This window comes from Antrostomus carolinensis, unplaced genomic scaffold (genome assembly GCF_000700745.2).
Source record: "Antrostomus carolinensis isolate BGI_N321 unplaced genomic scaffold, ASM70074v2 scaffold13733, whole genome shotgun sequence".
Lineage (NCBI taxonomy): Eukaryota > Metazoa > Chordata > Aves > Caprimulgiformes > Caprimulgidae > Antrostomus > Antrostomus carolinensis.
In genome coordinates, this window is record NW_010305928.1 from 7,920 (window position 1) to 23,373 (window position 15,454).

A 15,454-nucleotide genomic window follows, 5' to 3' on the forward strand; every position below is an offset into this window, starting at 1 on the left:
TGTGAAAACTAAATATACTGTCACAAAGCTTCAACTTACAAAAATACTACTATCTAATTCTTTGGGTATATGGGGTGGGACAGACAACCAAATAATATAGAGTATGCACCTAAGATCTGATCCCTACACAGAGTATGATTACCCTCCCTTCACTGGAATTAAGATCAAAACAAAGTGTAAAATCTTTCAGCTCAGATTTACTTAAGGTATTAAGAGCAAACTGAAAACAATGCTATCCCTGTAGAACAGGCTGTCTAAATTATACTCACAGTAAGTCTGAAAAAGCCAAGAGATTCCTGCAGTTACACAGCTAAACACATACAGTTTACCTTTTTGCGGTTCTGTTAACTTTTAAAATACTTTCATTCAGGTATAACAGTATATGGCCACTGGTATAACAGTATATAACTGTATAAAGGTATAATTCATGTGGATTCATAAGCTATTTTACTTTTCTTTTAAGGATAAACTATGAATAGATAATGTGAAAAAGACTCTGGGACCTAATCCAACACACTGAAATCACTGAGAGTTGCTACATCATAGCCTCCCCTGTGCAAACATGTGCCAAAGAGCAAAGAATGTGGCCTTGGTGGAGCCAGAGCCTTTGCAGCATCCAAAAACACCCACCTCTTTTGCACTCTGCTTTTGTGCAGGAGGCGGCATGTGAGTGGCAGATAGAGAAGGCACCCATGGGGTGCTGTAGAGCACTGCCAGATGTAGACATCCACCTTGCTCTCAACCTAATTCAGCTTAAGAGCAGGTTGTATAAGAATCCCATTGGGCTGTGATGGACCTTCTAGAAAAGAAGCTAGACTTTGTCTTTTCTGCCTAATATCATCACAAGGAAAACACAAAGAGGAGCTAGAAAGTGCACAGAGTGGAGTGTTGTACACTTGGCACCCAGAAACTCCAATGTTTCTTCTCATGTCCTTGGAGTACCCTGTGTGGCTGGTCCCAGCAGCCCTCCAGCGGGTAGACAGCTTGAGCTATGTGGTATTAAAAATTTGGCTGCCAACAGGTTTTTTTGCTCTAAAACTCCTTAAAGTCTCTTGTGTTTTATGGAACTGATTTAGGGATTTGTCTCAGTAATGTCAGACTGCATTCCTTCTTATCTCTTCCGGGTGCAGGTGCCAGTAGATTGCCAACACAGTGCCATGCATGTCCCCGGGGTGTTGATCTCATGTTGACTTTGGGTGCTGGGAGGGAAGGGTTTGGGCAGGAGGTTCATTGCTGTATGCCACAAGCCTCCTTCCATCCCTCACCTGCCCCAGGGACCCCCTGCACTCAGTCCCATAGGCACCAGCAGCTGAACTGGGGCAAAACCAAACAGTTGGGCCCCTCCGTCCTGGCTTAGTTTTGCTCATTGAACCCCCCTGCTTCAGTTACAAAACAACACTCATAGAACTGCTTGTTATCACAGAAATCTTCCCCAGAATATTTCCTCTGGAATTCATTCGACTGCAAGCACTTTGGCTATTTACTCTCACATTTTCCAGAGAGTAGAAAAATTCTCATTGCTCTTAACATGTGAACAATAAATAATAGATGTAAGGAAATAATTCAGAATTATATAATTAGAGTTTGGGGAAATTTGCCACTTAATGGGTCATTTTAAAACAGACCAAAAATAAATGTCCTTAGAAGGAAAAGTGGTAAGATTTTTTTCAAAAGGGAATTCTCTGATTTCTTCTGCAGATCTGTCCTCCAAGAGTCAGGCATATTTGCAAGATGACTGACTCCTTCAGTGCACTTGTTCTTCACTCAATGATGGATTAAGAAAAACTTTTTCCTCTGTTGAACAGCACAACAGTTGTTTGTATCACAAGTTTGACTTGAATGTTAGATAAATAGTAAATTTAAATAATAAAAGGAAAACAATAATGTTCTATTTCTTCATAGTATTTGAAAATAGTTTCTAATACCACCACGACACATGCCTTATTTACTGATCAACTTTTATTTCTGCATGTTTTTACTAAACACCTTCCAAAAATCAACTAGTTAAACTGAATATTGATTAAATTACTGCCTTTGACAAACATCTATAATTTACTTTCAAAATTACCCTCCTGCAGAACCAGATTATATTGGTCTTACTTTATACTTAAGGAGGAAAATTAATATTTCTAGAGCATGTCTCATCTGGTTTTGATTTCCATCTTCAAAGTGAAATTGCACCCTACAACCATCTCCCAAGAGATGATGTGACAAGCTCAAGAGTCAGATGTCTACACTGCAGGTATCTATGTCTGGATAAAAGAGGAAAAACATTTTCTTGTCTGATCTGATCACTGGCATGCTTCAAGAGTCACATAATCATTCCAACTACCTCACTCTGGCTGGCATCTATCTTTGCATAGGTTTTTTTACGCTTCTCTGTGCCTATCAAGGAAACAAAAGTCTGGTCCTGAGAAAGGTGATGGCAAAAATGAGTAACTGCATCTTCCCATGTCTACTTACCCTTGCTTCAGAAACGTTCTCACTGCCTCTCCCCTTGCAAAGATCTTCCACCAGCCTCAGGAGAGGATGCAGTGGTATGCAGGTTCTTTAGTCTGTTTTTCTCTTGGAGAAGATCTATATTTCAAGCAGGAATAAAAACACCACTTCAAGTTACCGTTTCTCAGAAGGAGGTACCTTAGTGACAAGATTTGGCTGCAACAGAGTGATAAGTGGACTGATTTTCTTCTAAAGTTTTGGTTTGATCTTCTTGAAATATCAGGGCTTTTCTCCAAGAGCTTTTCAGTTTTAGATGCAATTCACTATACCTTTCACATGACTACTATATCAATACTAAAAGGTATCAGACTCCTAAGGCTTTTGATAATTCAAGACTCCTTTTTATGTTAGGTCTTGGTGATCTGTTGATGATAAAGAAAGACAATAGTGTGCAGCATTGTATTTTCCTGTTTCTTGCATAATTATTTAACAGGAAGAGCCCAAGTAATGATCTTTATTTTAAACTCAGTCAGAACTCTTACTGACTTAATTGAGAATATGGTTGGAAAAGGACAGGCTATAAAAAAGAATAAAAATGATTTAAACAAGAACTTGGCCCAGAGAATGAAGGAGAAAAAAATAAAAAAAAAATAAAGCCTACATCCAATTCTTAGAGAAAGCTACTGAGAAAGTTGTGATTGGTCACTATGGCAACAGATTTTTAAATGGAAATAAAATGTTTTTAATACCACAAGCACATTTTTCTATACAGATCTAGTAAATGATCTCGGACCTCATTAAAGCGAATATAATTTTTTAATAGGTATTCTATATAATGTTAGAAACACTGATACACAGAGAATAAAAATACGAATGGCTATAGAATGTTACTGTTTTTACCATATTACTGGTTCAGTCATTCAGAGGCTCAGGAGGCAAATGGTAATATTAGTTATTTTCTTTCCTCAGGGAGTTTTTTAATAACCGGTATAAATTAAGGCAACTGTAAGCTTAACTGAGAAATATTTGCTTTTGTTTTCTTGTTTTTTATACTAATGGACTCGGGTTGTTGAATCAACATATTGAGCTCTATTCCATGACGTAAGAATGTGTTTGTACAGCCTCCACTCTGACAGAGGCGATTCACTTCTCACCCCCTTTGCTCTGCACCCATCACAAACAGGTTGAGGCCAAGCCAGCCTTGTGTTATTCACACACATTTTGGATGTCTGTCATTAAGAGCTGGAATTCCTGCAGTTGGAGCTAGATTTATCCAGTACTGTACCAATAAAACTGGCATCTCATATGTACATTCTGATTTAGACTAACATAACTATATTGTCACTTCTGCACCTAAGGACTTGGCCTGTCACATTCAGGAAAGGTAGGTGGCAATACTCTGAAGGAGCAAGCTTAACAGCTCATGCTGCTTAGAAATGTAATAAACAAACCAACCACTGTGTATCAGTGCCTGATTTATCAGGAAAGGGTTGGAAACACAGGCAAAAGTGGAGACTGAAATCATTCCTCCAAAGGAATGATTAGAGCAGTTGCAAAACTGGAGATCCTTGCACACTTTGGCTGTTTGCCTATGCTAAAACACCCGTCACTTTATTTGTTACATGTTTAATATGTAGGAAACAATTTACTATATAGGAACCATCTCACATACACCATCTCAGCTCTGCACAAACTTCACTTTGGCAGGCAAGGCAGAAGTTGCTGGGAAGAGCCTGAAGAGAATGTCTCTTCTGCCAGCCACTGTCGAGTTCAGCCCTGGCCAGCCCTGCCTGGGAACATGGCCAAGCAGCAGGCAGCCGGGCTTGAGAGAGGGTAGGAGAAGCAGCCATCTGCGGGGTTCTTTCCATGGGCAATGAATTATTTTTGTCTCGCTGCTAATTTTCCATTAAGCATAGATAGGCAAGATTTGTTTTTTTCCATGCCTTGAAAATGCCGTCCACTTGATTTTAATTTCTGTCTGTGTACATGCACCCTGTTTACAACACTTACACCCTTCGAATCAAAGAGAACCTACAAGCATTGTATCTGGGCAAAGATGGTATTTCTTTCAATTGTTTTGCAAAATAAGTGCATTTTGTGTATACTTTTTAAAGGACAAAAACCCTATTAATTATATTCTCTTAGTAGTATTTTTTGAGAGATTATTTCTCATTCTAAAACATCATAAAGTCAACAGCTAACATCCTAACATCTAATCTAGCCCTGAGCTTCTGACTATCCTAATAAATACACTGATAGCAGGAGTTGGGACAATGTGCAGAAATTAAGGAAACAGATGCCTGGAGCTGAAGGTAGAAATAGCAGGCATGACAGCCAAAACAAAACCCGTGGAAGGATGGGCTAAGCTTTTGCCATCAAGTTTTCAGGTATGAAGTTCCATGAGAACAAAATACATCATTATTGGCATCAATCTTGAGTTTCATAACATGCATGTATCTTGAGGATTAAGCACCTCACTTGTTCCATATTTATAAATTATACTTGCTTTACTGAAAACAAAAACAGAAGGCCTAGACTCAAAGATACTTAGGTTCCCAGATCCTAGGAATTTGACTTCCCTAGCAACTGAGCACAAAAGTGAAATAATACAACAAAGAACTGTTGGTACTAGAGAAGGTTTCAGTTAAAAAGTCACAGAAGAATTTTCAAGACAGACTTTTCTCAAAAGATGATTTACAGCTGAGCACCTGGAGAAATAGTTTGCACCTGGCTCAGCTAAAGAGCTTTTTTCCTACTAAGAAATAAAGCAAGAAGCCTGAGGAAGATTTATGTAATCTTCACACTCAGAGTCAGCATCCTGGAAGAGGAAAATCAGATAAAATACAGCAATGGCTAAAGCAGGCAGAAAGATGTACAGCAAGGGAAAAAAAAAATCAATATTAATATTAGCAAAAGTGTGTGTGATATGAATAAGAAGGCTCTGCTTAATCCAGCTTGGGAACTGAGAGCTGTCAAGAAGAAACAAGGGACATGCTTGGCAACACAAGGGATATACAAGGCAACACTGCCCGCAGTGTGGGCAGCAGCATGGCAGTCTTGGCCTGATGCTGCGGATGCTGTAAGGGCCACAACAAAGCGGGGGCATTGTGATCACTACTACAGCAGTAGTTTAACAAGTGTGTGCTGTTCAGAAGAGTGTGAGAAAGTGTGAGATTAACTCAAGGATCTGTTTTTTGCTTCAGGCCCACAGATCTGATGTTAAGTACATTTCCCTCCTTAACATGTAAGGTTTCGGGGCAGGGCAGACTGCTTCTCATGGAGGCTCCATGACACTCCCTGAGCAACCTGCTTTAGCCAGCAACCTGCTGAGGTAAGGAAAGGGCAGAGTGGAATCCCCCCTAGCCAGGCGTGCAAATACACTGCTGCAAGACCCCGAGCTGGAGGTGGCAGGAAAACTTTCAAGGTCCCTTCTGTAAGTGGGTGGGAGAGAACTTTTGTAACAGCCCTGCTAAAGCTGCAGGTAGGTGACCCTGCATCTATCACTGCTCTGCATGCCCACCCCTGCCAGCATTGCTCTTGGGACAGGGTTGCTGCAGAATAGGGTGGTTGGCAGGGAGCTGCCGGGCTTTTCTGTATTGCAGCTGGGAATAACTCCTCCACTGCTCCAGTTGCATCACCACTGTTCTTTTGGAGCATTTTTCCTTTTGCTGCCTTTCTGCGTGCCTCAGCATAGAGTTTAAGATGTTGGTTTTCACGTCCAAAACTCTGTTCAAGCTGCCCCCAACACTGCTGTGAGTTATGTAGCTGCCAATAGACCATTGCTCTGCATCAGCAAGCACCAATGGAGGGGTCCCAGCTCCTCAGGAGACACACTCTGCACAACCTGCCAGTATATCCTTTCTTATTTTCTCCTTAAGGCTGTCTTTGTCTTCTATGAGCAGTCACAACTCTGATGTTCACACAAACTTCCATGCCACCTATCATCCTTCTCATAATACCATCCTGATGTTGTTCATGCACTCACTTCCAGGCAGCTTTCCCTGGCTCAGCTCTGCTGCCTGATACCCAACCTAATAAAGGACACGGCCCACTGAAATCAGTGGAAACACTTCCCTTGACTTCAGTGTGCTTTGGAACAAGCCTATGGTCACCCTGATGGAGAGGGTCTTCAGCAGCCCATCTGAAGCCAGTGACAACAGTCCCATCACCTGAAGTGGAAAGGAGTGTGCACCCCAAGAGCGCTGTCTCTTCTGCTTGCTGTGCGCCTTTCACACCTGGATCTTCTGACATGTTCTAAGCACTTATGAGAGGCAGATCCAGCCCATCCCCATGAGATGCAGGTGTTTGTGTGCCAGCAGCTTGTCCTGTGAACAGGAGCATGTTATGTGGCACTGTGTGGAGGAGAAGGAAACCTTGGGGGCAGGCATTGTCCCCCCTGCTAAAAACGTGTCTTTGCATTAGCTGGGTGATTGAAATAATGTGTCCTAAATGTGGAAACAAGGTTTTCTTAGTGGATACAGTGTGTGAGTGCACAGTGCCCACCACAGTGGCCTGAAGCCTAACCTATAAATATCATAATTACTAGTACTGTTATTTATATTAAGCAAGTGATGAGCTATTGTTTCACAGTGAGGTGTCAAGAGTATTTGGCAGCCTTGAGGTTTGGCTGGCATCAGTTTTGACTTTCAAAATCAAACTGCCACCTTGTGGTACAGTGGGGAAGAAGCCCGTAGGAAATTACACGGATAGCAAAAATTTAGATACATAGTAAAAACTGGTCCCTTTGCTCCACCAATGACTCACAGCATTTATGTATTGTACTGAAATCACCAGTGCACTCATATGAGTAGGTTTTTCAATATTAGACCCAAATGAAGCTTACAAGAAAACACTGATTATAAAGGCTATAGGTATCTACAATTGTTTGCTTTCTCTCTTTTAAGCTCATTAATGTTCAGAAAAATTTCTGTGAGAGTCAGAGCAGGGCCTCACAAATTGCTGAAGGTGAGCAAGTTGTACTGCATCATCTGGTCTGAGGTACTGTCGCTGTGCATCCATTTGGACCATGACGGATGTAAGGTAATTTTAATCAGCTTTCTCTTTCACTGTAGGCCAAACCATCACAAATTACTTCACCTTGCTTGACAACCAAGAGCAAGCACGATGGATCAACAGATGTGCAGTAATCTGTTACAGCAAAACGTGCTTGTAACCTTCAGGCAGCAGACCAGCGTGGAGATGTGCCAGCACGATCCTCTCAGTATGCAGCTCGATTGAATGTCCTTGTGCCACCTAATGTTATTTATTAAAGATGATAGATGAAAAACTAGTCCACTTCAAAGCTAAATGTGTAGCTGAGGTGAACAGTTGATTGCAGCTACATGTCAGTGCTTTGTGCACCCATGACTTTTCAGGAATATAGTGGTTTAAAAAAAAAGGTGCAGGTAACAAGAAGCCCATAAGATCTGGAATTCACATCCTGTCCCTTTGCTTATACCAGATAAGCATTAACACTTTCTTTAGAAAATGGAGTCATGCACTACTGAAAGTAACAAAGTAAGAGGGAGGCAGTCAGGCAGGAGGGAATGGAAAGGTATAGAGAGCCTGATGCTGGCTCTCCTCTCAAGTAAGCCTAGAAAGATCCAGATGAGCTGCCTGGGACCTATAGCGCTAGGGCAAGACTTTTTCCTTCCCACTGTGTCTATGATAAAGTTCAATACTTCAAGGAAGTAGTTCTTATAAAGTATTCTTCATCCAAAATTACATTGGTAGAAGGAACTCACAGATTTCACAGTTGTCCATGAACTGCTATACTGTAACACTGTTGCTGATCACTGGCTCTAGGAGAGAGTTGGTGAGCATTCCCATGGACAGGGGTGCTGCAGGTCCTCATGGGGCTGCTTGAGGATCCTGGCCCCTGGAAACCCTACAAATAGAGAGGCTGTTCTGACTTCTAGAATCACCTAACTCACCTTTCCCCATCAGCCCACTTGGCAGCCAAACTCCCAGGAAGGATAAACATGAAAATTTCTTCTTAATGGTTGTGGTGGCATTTGCTTTGTTTGGTGATTTAAATCAAGGCTGACTAGTCTCCTTCTAGTTACAGTCTCATCCAACAGCCCAACTGGGTGCAGGTGTGAACCACTTCTACATGACGCATGGCAGCAGCTCATGCTATCCATGTGTGGGTTTGTGTCATCACAGACTGCTGTCAACACAGAGACAGGACTGGCAAACAGAGAAGGAAAAGGGAGGGGGGAGAAACTGTTCAGTGGGCAGTGGGGTTGTGAGAGTGAAGGTCTGAATTTAGATGAAGGGTGGGCAGGGGAAGAAGAAGAGCCTATGGACCCACACAGCCTGTTGTGCTCACACCTGAGTTAATTCACAGGTAAGCTCTCTGTGGTGTGTGAAATCCCCACCTCATAACAGGGCTGTACAGCTCTGCAGCCCCCTCATCCCACCATTTCTCCTTCCTAGGAGCACTGCTTGTGGCCCCTGAGCAAATTAGGGAAATCCTGGGCTAGATCACCACAATAGTCCCTTAGGGCTTTACAGATCAGGGCATATGGGAGACATGCATGGTGGGTGGCTCTTGTGGAGCCCTGCCCGATGGCTGGAGGCGTGAAAGCAGGACTGACATGCTGAATGCTGTCCTGGGGAAGAGTGAGATACATCCCACAGAAAAAGTGCCTTGGAGATTTTTATATTTTCTTTTCTGAAATGGACTAGTTAAAAGGCATCTGCAGGCAGACCATCACATCCCATTGCAGTCAGCAATGGTAATGATGAAAGGAAATGTGAGTGTTTCTCCAGCTGAGAAACAACACCCGGGACTAGTGTTTTTTAATGTAAGTGTATGGCAGGAGCAGAGGGTAACCATGTGGTTAATAAAGCTTGATGTGTATAAAGCCTGCAGAGACAACTCTTATTTTGGTGTTATTGCTAGTGTGTCTGTCCTTGCTTTCATAAAAAGAGCGTGGTGATATCTAAGAGTGGCATTTCGATGCCTGAAATGCTCCTCGTATAAATAGAACAAGCAGATCAGCATGACCAAGTGATAAAATTACCTTCTTGTCTTCAGGAACTTCAGCATGCAACTGTGCTATAGGGACCTCAGTGTACCCCTCTTCACAGCACAAACAAATACGTTTGGAAATGGATCTGGAGGAGACATGCAAAGAAGGAGAGATTGTGGCAGGGAAAATTACTCGAGCTGCAGATGCAAAGTTGGTGAAAAAGGCTTTCCTTGAAGCCCTGAAGTCCAATGACTTTAAAACCCTGGAAGAGCTCTTGAACCAAAAGAAAATAGATGTGGACACGGTGTTTGAAGTGGAAGATGAAAACCTGATTCTGGCGTCTTACAAACAAGGTAAACGTGGCAGCATTCACCAGCCAGGAAGTAGATGGGTTTGAGTAATTTTCAAGAAACTGTGGTCTTCTGTCTCTTCTGAAGCTACAGTGTAAGCTGCTTCACCGTCAGTAATGTCTCAGTAGGTTCACACAGCCACGGTCACCTCAGGAGGGGAGCTTACCAGCTGTACACCCGCTGGGCACGGTGGAGGGCAGGCCAGAGACCAGCCTGAGCCTCCCTGCTGCTGAGGCAGCTGCTGCAGCTTCAGGGGAGTCCAGAAAGATAAGTTCTTTGCCATTTCCTTGCAGAGAACTTGGGTGCAAAGTCCAGAATAGACACATGCAGGCTAAATGTGGGAGAAACATTTCTTGCATGTATGCAGTCACATATGCAGACCATTTAGAAACAAAATATTAACTCTTTTCCATTTTCAGTTTACAGTAGTAGTACAGTGGACTCTCCCTATCTCAGAAGAGCTAAGGAACTGCTGTGGACCTTGGATGTTGCTGGATGGGAGGAGATTTATTTTTCAAACTGACAGAAAGTGAGGCTGTGTTAGTTTATCACAACAGAAAAAATCATCTGGAAAAACACAACCAGAAAAGACATCTATTTTGGAGTGTAGAAAACCCAATCCAGTTCTCAGACAGGTACTGATTGAGTTTCCAAAAACTTAAAGCAATAAAACAAGTTTGCTCTCTGCTAAAATCAGCATACTTAATTACCTACTTGCTAACAGACTCTGTGTGTATCTAGAAAACAGTAATGACCAGCTTTTGCCAGAAGTTTGTATGTGAAGATAAACACCTCCAGTCCCAGCACCACAGCAAATGCCCTTTTTTTCCCTGTGGCATAAAGAAGGGACCCACCTCTTCTCCTTTTCTGTGTTACCTCTTATTTAATGATTGAGTCTTGTTCTTTTGATTTCACTGGGGTGAGGATGATGTAGTCATGATGTACTTCCCTTGGGGACAGTGTCTGAACTAACCCACACAGTGACAAATGTATCTTAAAATACCTTTTCTTCTGTCCTCACCAGGCTAAAATGTGTTCTGGTTGTGGTTTGAGACTGCAGGATGAATGCATAGATTTTTAATTGCAGGTCATTTGAATGCTAGCAGTAACCTGTCTCTTTTGGAGAGAGCTTAACGTAGAGAGTTTAAATGCACCCTATGGCCTAAATCACAGCAATGTATTCACTTTATCTGAAAGGCAGGAGGCATTCTATCAACTCTTGTGCAAATTTGACTTTTATTCTGAGTCCCAGATAACTGTGATATGAGAAAGGGATTTCCTTGAGGAGGGAGAGGGGAGAAAAATTAAGCCCCGCCATCCCACCATTCAGATAGCCTGAGCTTTGCCACAGCCCTAAGCAATGAAATGGAAAGGAGATGCCATAGGTGACAGAGTGGCTTTGCTTCCTCTCTTCCAAAGAGGCGGAGAGCTCCCAAAGACACTGACCTTCCATGCGCCATGGCTTTTTACTGTTTCTAACCAAAGAAACAGTCAAACTGAACAAGGCCTCCCATGGGGTTCACATCTGCTTCCTGCTCAGTGCCTGGTCCTCATCCCTCTGGGCTCAGAGATCTCTGTGGGTTTGGGCAAAGGTCATGGGAGATGCTCCCTCAGGACATCTAAGCCCAGCTCACCTGCAGCAACACAGGCAAAGGAAATACACAGTGGTCTCAGGCAGGGAAATTGTGGCTATGTAAAGTGATAACTTGGCTTTAAGGATGACTTTCCTGTTGTTATGCATCATTTATTGCTCACATCTGGCCATAAATATGAGGCCCAGCTCCGTGTGGGATAATCCAGCAGTGCTCCGCAGCTCACTGGTAACCAGGGGGAACGCTGCACGTGTATTTGGATGGGGAGCTGATTTAAGACATTTGCTCGGCTGTACGCATAGACTCTGGCATATAGCCCACCTCCTTTGTGCCCAGTTTGGGGGCTGCCAACGTACCCTGGATAGTCAGCAGAGGGGGTGAGAGGGTTGAGCGGCTGCAGAGGAGCTAGTTGCCCTGCTTGGGCACTCAGTGGCCTCCAGGCTGCCTGCTGTTGCTGTTCCCTGCATGGCTTCCTTGGGGACTCGGTTTGGTAGTCCCCAAAATTTAGTTCTAGAGTGGGTGCCACGGTCTGTAGACAGTTCCTCACTGACCTTGTAGACTGTTTCTCAACCCTGACATCTCATAGGCTGTCACTAATAAATGCTTACGTTGGTCAGGATCAAGTCACTGCAGCCATGCCAGAGCAGGAGGTGCAGCTGCTGCCATGGCTGTCCATCTGATATCTGTAATTTTTCAGTGCAAATCTAGCATTTTTCAGAGGCATAAAAGAACTGCATTACTTGTATCTATCTCAGAATATACTTGCAATTTATCTAGGAGGGAAGAATAACTTTAATTCAAGTTTCTCCCTGCCACCAGCACTTCGTTTCTACCTCTTTCCTTCCTCTCCATCTTCTTTCTGTCTAATCAACACACATGAATACTGTAAAAAACTGTATCTATATGACATTAAGGTTGAAAAACTATGTACAACTAGAAATTAAAAAATGAAGGTCTGAATTAATTTGACCTCATCATGCATCTTTAGTATTTTTTTCTTTTACATGATAACAGTATTCAACCAGGCATTCATCCAAGGAGAAATAGATAAATCAAACACAGAAAATTTTACAGGCACATTCTAGACAAGATGCAGCTGCTGCATCTAAAAAGAAAAAAGAAAAGAGGTTTTAGACTTCTCCTGCCTTTCTGTATATTATTATTGTGTTTTACATTTTTAAACAAATGATTATAGTAATCACTTCTGAGAATGTCTCTGTGCAGTCATTAAGCATGTAGTCCTATTTTGGGAACAAATATTTAAGTGTTATTTGGTCTTACACCTGTTTTTAAGTTAGAAAAAAAAAAAAAAAGAGATGATTGTGAATTTTTCAGAGAAAAATCCAAACATTTTGGAGCCAAATTTCATGCTAAAATGTCACAGCTTCTATTTGGCTCTTCAGCCTAATTTACATCAGCATCCAAACTCCTCACTCCATGCTTCTCAGGGGCAGTAGTTGGCAGGAGGTCTGTGATACAGCTGCAGCCACATTGCCAGGGGTCATCTATGTGCAATGCAGCACTGAAGGTTTGAATCCAGCTCCTGACATGCAAGATCCTGCGATCTCCCACGCAGAAACAGCAGGATGACCTATTTGTTGAGTCACTGGCCAAAGTAAATGCTGCCTTCTTGTTCCAAAGCCACCTTTGTTCAGCTATTGGCAGGCTGAAGATCCCATTTCCACCATACTTTTTAGATGGTGGCATTTCAAATGCTCTAAGCATTTTTAAATTATTATTTAGCCTGCACAGGTCACAAGAAAAACAAAAGCTGCCTTCAGAGTATATCTACATCAGAATTATCTCTCCAAAAGGCAGGCTATTCAGCACACATAGTAAGAAGTGCTTGTTGAAAATTAAGTTATATTTGAGAGTATTTCATGTGCATTAAGCTGTAGCTGGTGAAATTACAGTAAATTAAAGGAAAACTCTAACCCTTCCTTCCCCCTCAATTATTCTCACTCAGTTGATAGTCCAAAGAAAAGACTTTGCCAAGGATGGTAACACATTTTCACTTTGTACAGGGTACTGGCTGCCTAGCTACAAATTAAAAATATCCTGGGCAACTGGACTTCATCTTGCTGTCATGTATGGACATCTGGAGAGTCTTTCGGTTCTGCTCAATCACAAAGCTACAATCAACTGCCGACCCAATGGAAAAGCTGCAATCCACATAGCATGTGAAACAGCAAATGTTGAGTGTCTCAAGATCCTTTGCAACCATGGAGCTAAGCTGAACTGCTTTTCAATGAGTGGGCAGGCGCCCTTGCACTTCTGTACGACACAAAGGTCCATGCCCTGTGCCCAGCAGCTGCTTTGGAGAGGTAAGATGAAGCTCTGGAGGGTCTCTCGTGGCATGCTTAGAGATGGTGGGCGTGGTCTGTGGTTTCTCTTAGGAAGCAATTTGTCAAAGTACATGTGTATTTATCCCTTCCATCCACAGCTGACTCACATCTTCATCTCAGACTCCTTTTCCTCATCTCTATGATGAGAGGAAGTTTTTTTCATTCTGATTGCTCACCCTATCTGTCCTTCTCTCTTCTTGGCCACCTGCCCTTACTCCAGGGTTGTTTCCCATTTCAGTGCCTCCAGCCCACTGTCTGGTCAGTCCCTCAGCAGAAGGGCTCCTCTGAATCAGGGAGTTCCTATTTCTCTATTCTTTTTCTATCATCTTCTTCATCTAGGTTTACTGTTGAGATGTTTTCACATGAAAGTGCACCTCTTTCCTCTTCTTTCTTGTTCAAATTTCCTTGATCTCAGTAAAATTCTTTCAACCACTTGTTTTCTGAGACCTGGCCTTGAAACACTGGATACAGTTTTTCATACCGCCTCTTCATTTGTCAGCAGCCAAACTCCTCCATCTATACAGGTATTGGGGGGAAAAGAGCTATTGATACAAGATTTTTCCCAAAGTAAGATGCATTATGCTGCAGGTCATCTGTAACAAATGGAGCTATGAATAGATGTAGTTCCTGGATAATTATATTGATGTCACACATCCTTAACACAAGGATGCTGACTCAAGACACAGTAAAAGACAGATGTAAAAGCTGTAGCAAATTCAGGTAGTTCAAGGCTGAAGTTACAGTCAGATTCCCCTATTTATCACACTGTGCCATGGGAAATACAAATATTTTGGGGGGTTTTTTTGCTACACGTGTTGTTATTGAAGGCTTTTCCTGAGATGCAGAGCTCAAGTATGCTTTGTGGGCAAGGCAATCTACAATGCGGAATGAATAACCACATTGCTTTTCTTCTGCTGGAAAGATACATATTATTTTGTTTGGTAGAAAAGAAAATAAATGCTGCCAGTTGTATCCTGCCCAAAGCAAACAGTCCTGACAGCAGGAGTTGAATTTGCTACCGTGGAAAAGCTTAAAAGTCAAATGCAGTCGTACGAAATGTAGCATAGGATGAATGTAAATGAAAGGACGTGTTCTGTAGGCTTTCTCCACCCACCCATCAGCACCAGAATAATAATACTTTACAAGCCACACTTCATCTGAAAGCACTCGGTTAAACTTAATCTCCATATGAACTAAATATTGAGACTCGACACCAAATGGGAAAGGCCTGGAGCAAACTGTGGCAGGTGTGCACATACACAACAGCTGAAGCCCGGGCTTGGGTTAAGGTCCCTGCACTGAGGCTTCCAAGATCCACCTCCCACCCTGCCGTCTCCACTCAGCATGTCACTCTGGGTCCATTCAAGGAGATGTAGTTTAACCACTTCTGGGTTGGGCAGCTTGCCAATCAAGCAAAGCCGATCCCATGTTCATTTGCCACCTCCAAACTTAGATCGTCGATACTCTCATGGACATCTAGCATGACTTAAAACTCAACGTGGTTTAATGGCGTTAGCACTCAGGTTTTCCAGCCCAGAGGAAAGTTCTGACTCCTCTTTCTCCCTCTGGCCTTACACCTCAGGTTTAGCGTCAGTTTGGCCAGGTAAGGGCTGCCGTGAGTCCGGAGAGAGCAGGGCTGGCGGCTCAGTGTGTGCTTGCTCTTGCACGAGTACTTTGTTGCCAGTTTGCCAAGGCCCCAGGTGCAAGGAGCCCTTGTCCACCCCGCCGCGGCCCCCAACGTCAGCGCCCTC

The 15,454-nt window shown here is 42.8% G+C and overlaps 1 protein-coding gene across 1 annotated transcript; it reads left to right on the forward strand.

Moving 5' to 3' along the window:
• Window positions 1-9,555: 9,555 nt before the first annotated feature.
• On the forward strand, window positions 9,556-13,682 carry LOC104522604 (ankyrin repeat and SOCS box protein 4-like; the record flags this gene model as incomplete). The annotated part of the gene is made up of 2 exons (XM_010164939.1): window positions 9,556-9,769; window positions 13,383-13,682. Coding segments are annotated over exons 1-2 (514 nt in total), but the record flags the coding sequence as incomplete, so codon positions are not given.
• Window positions 13,683-15,454: the final 1,772 nt, after the last annotated feature.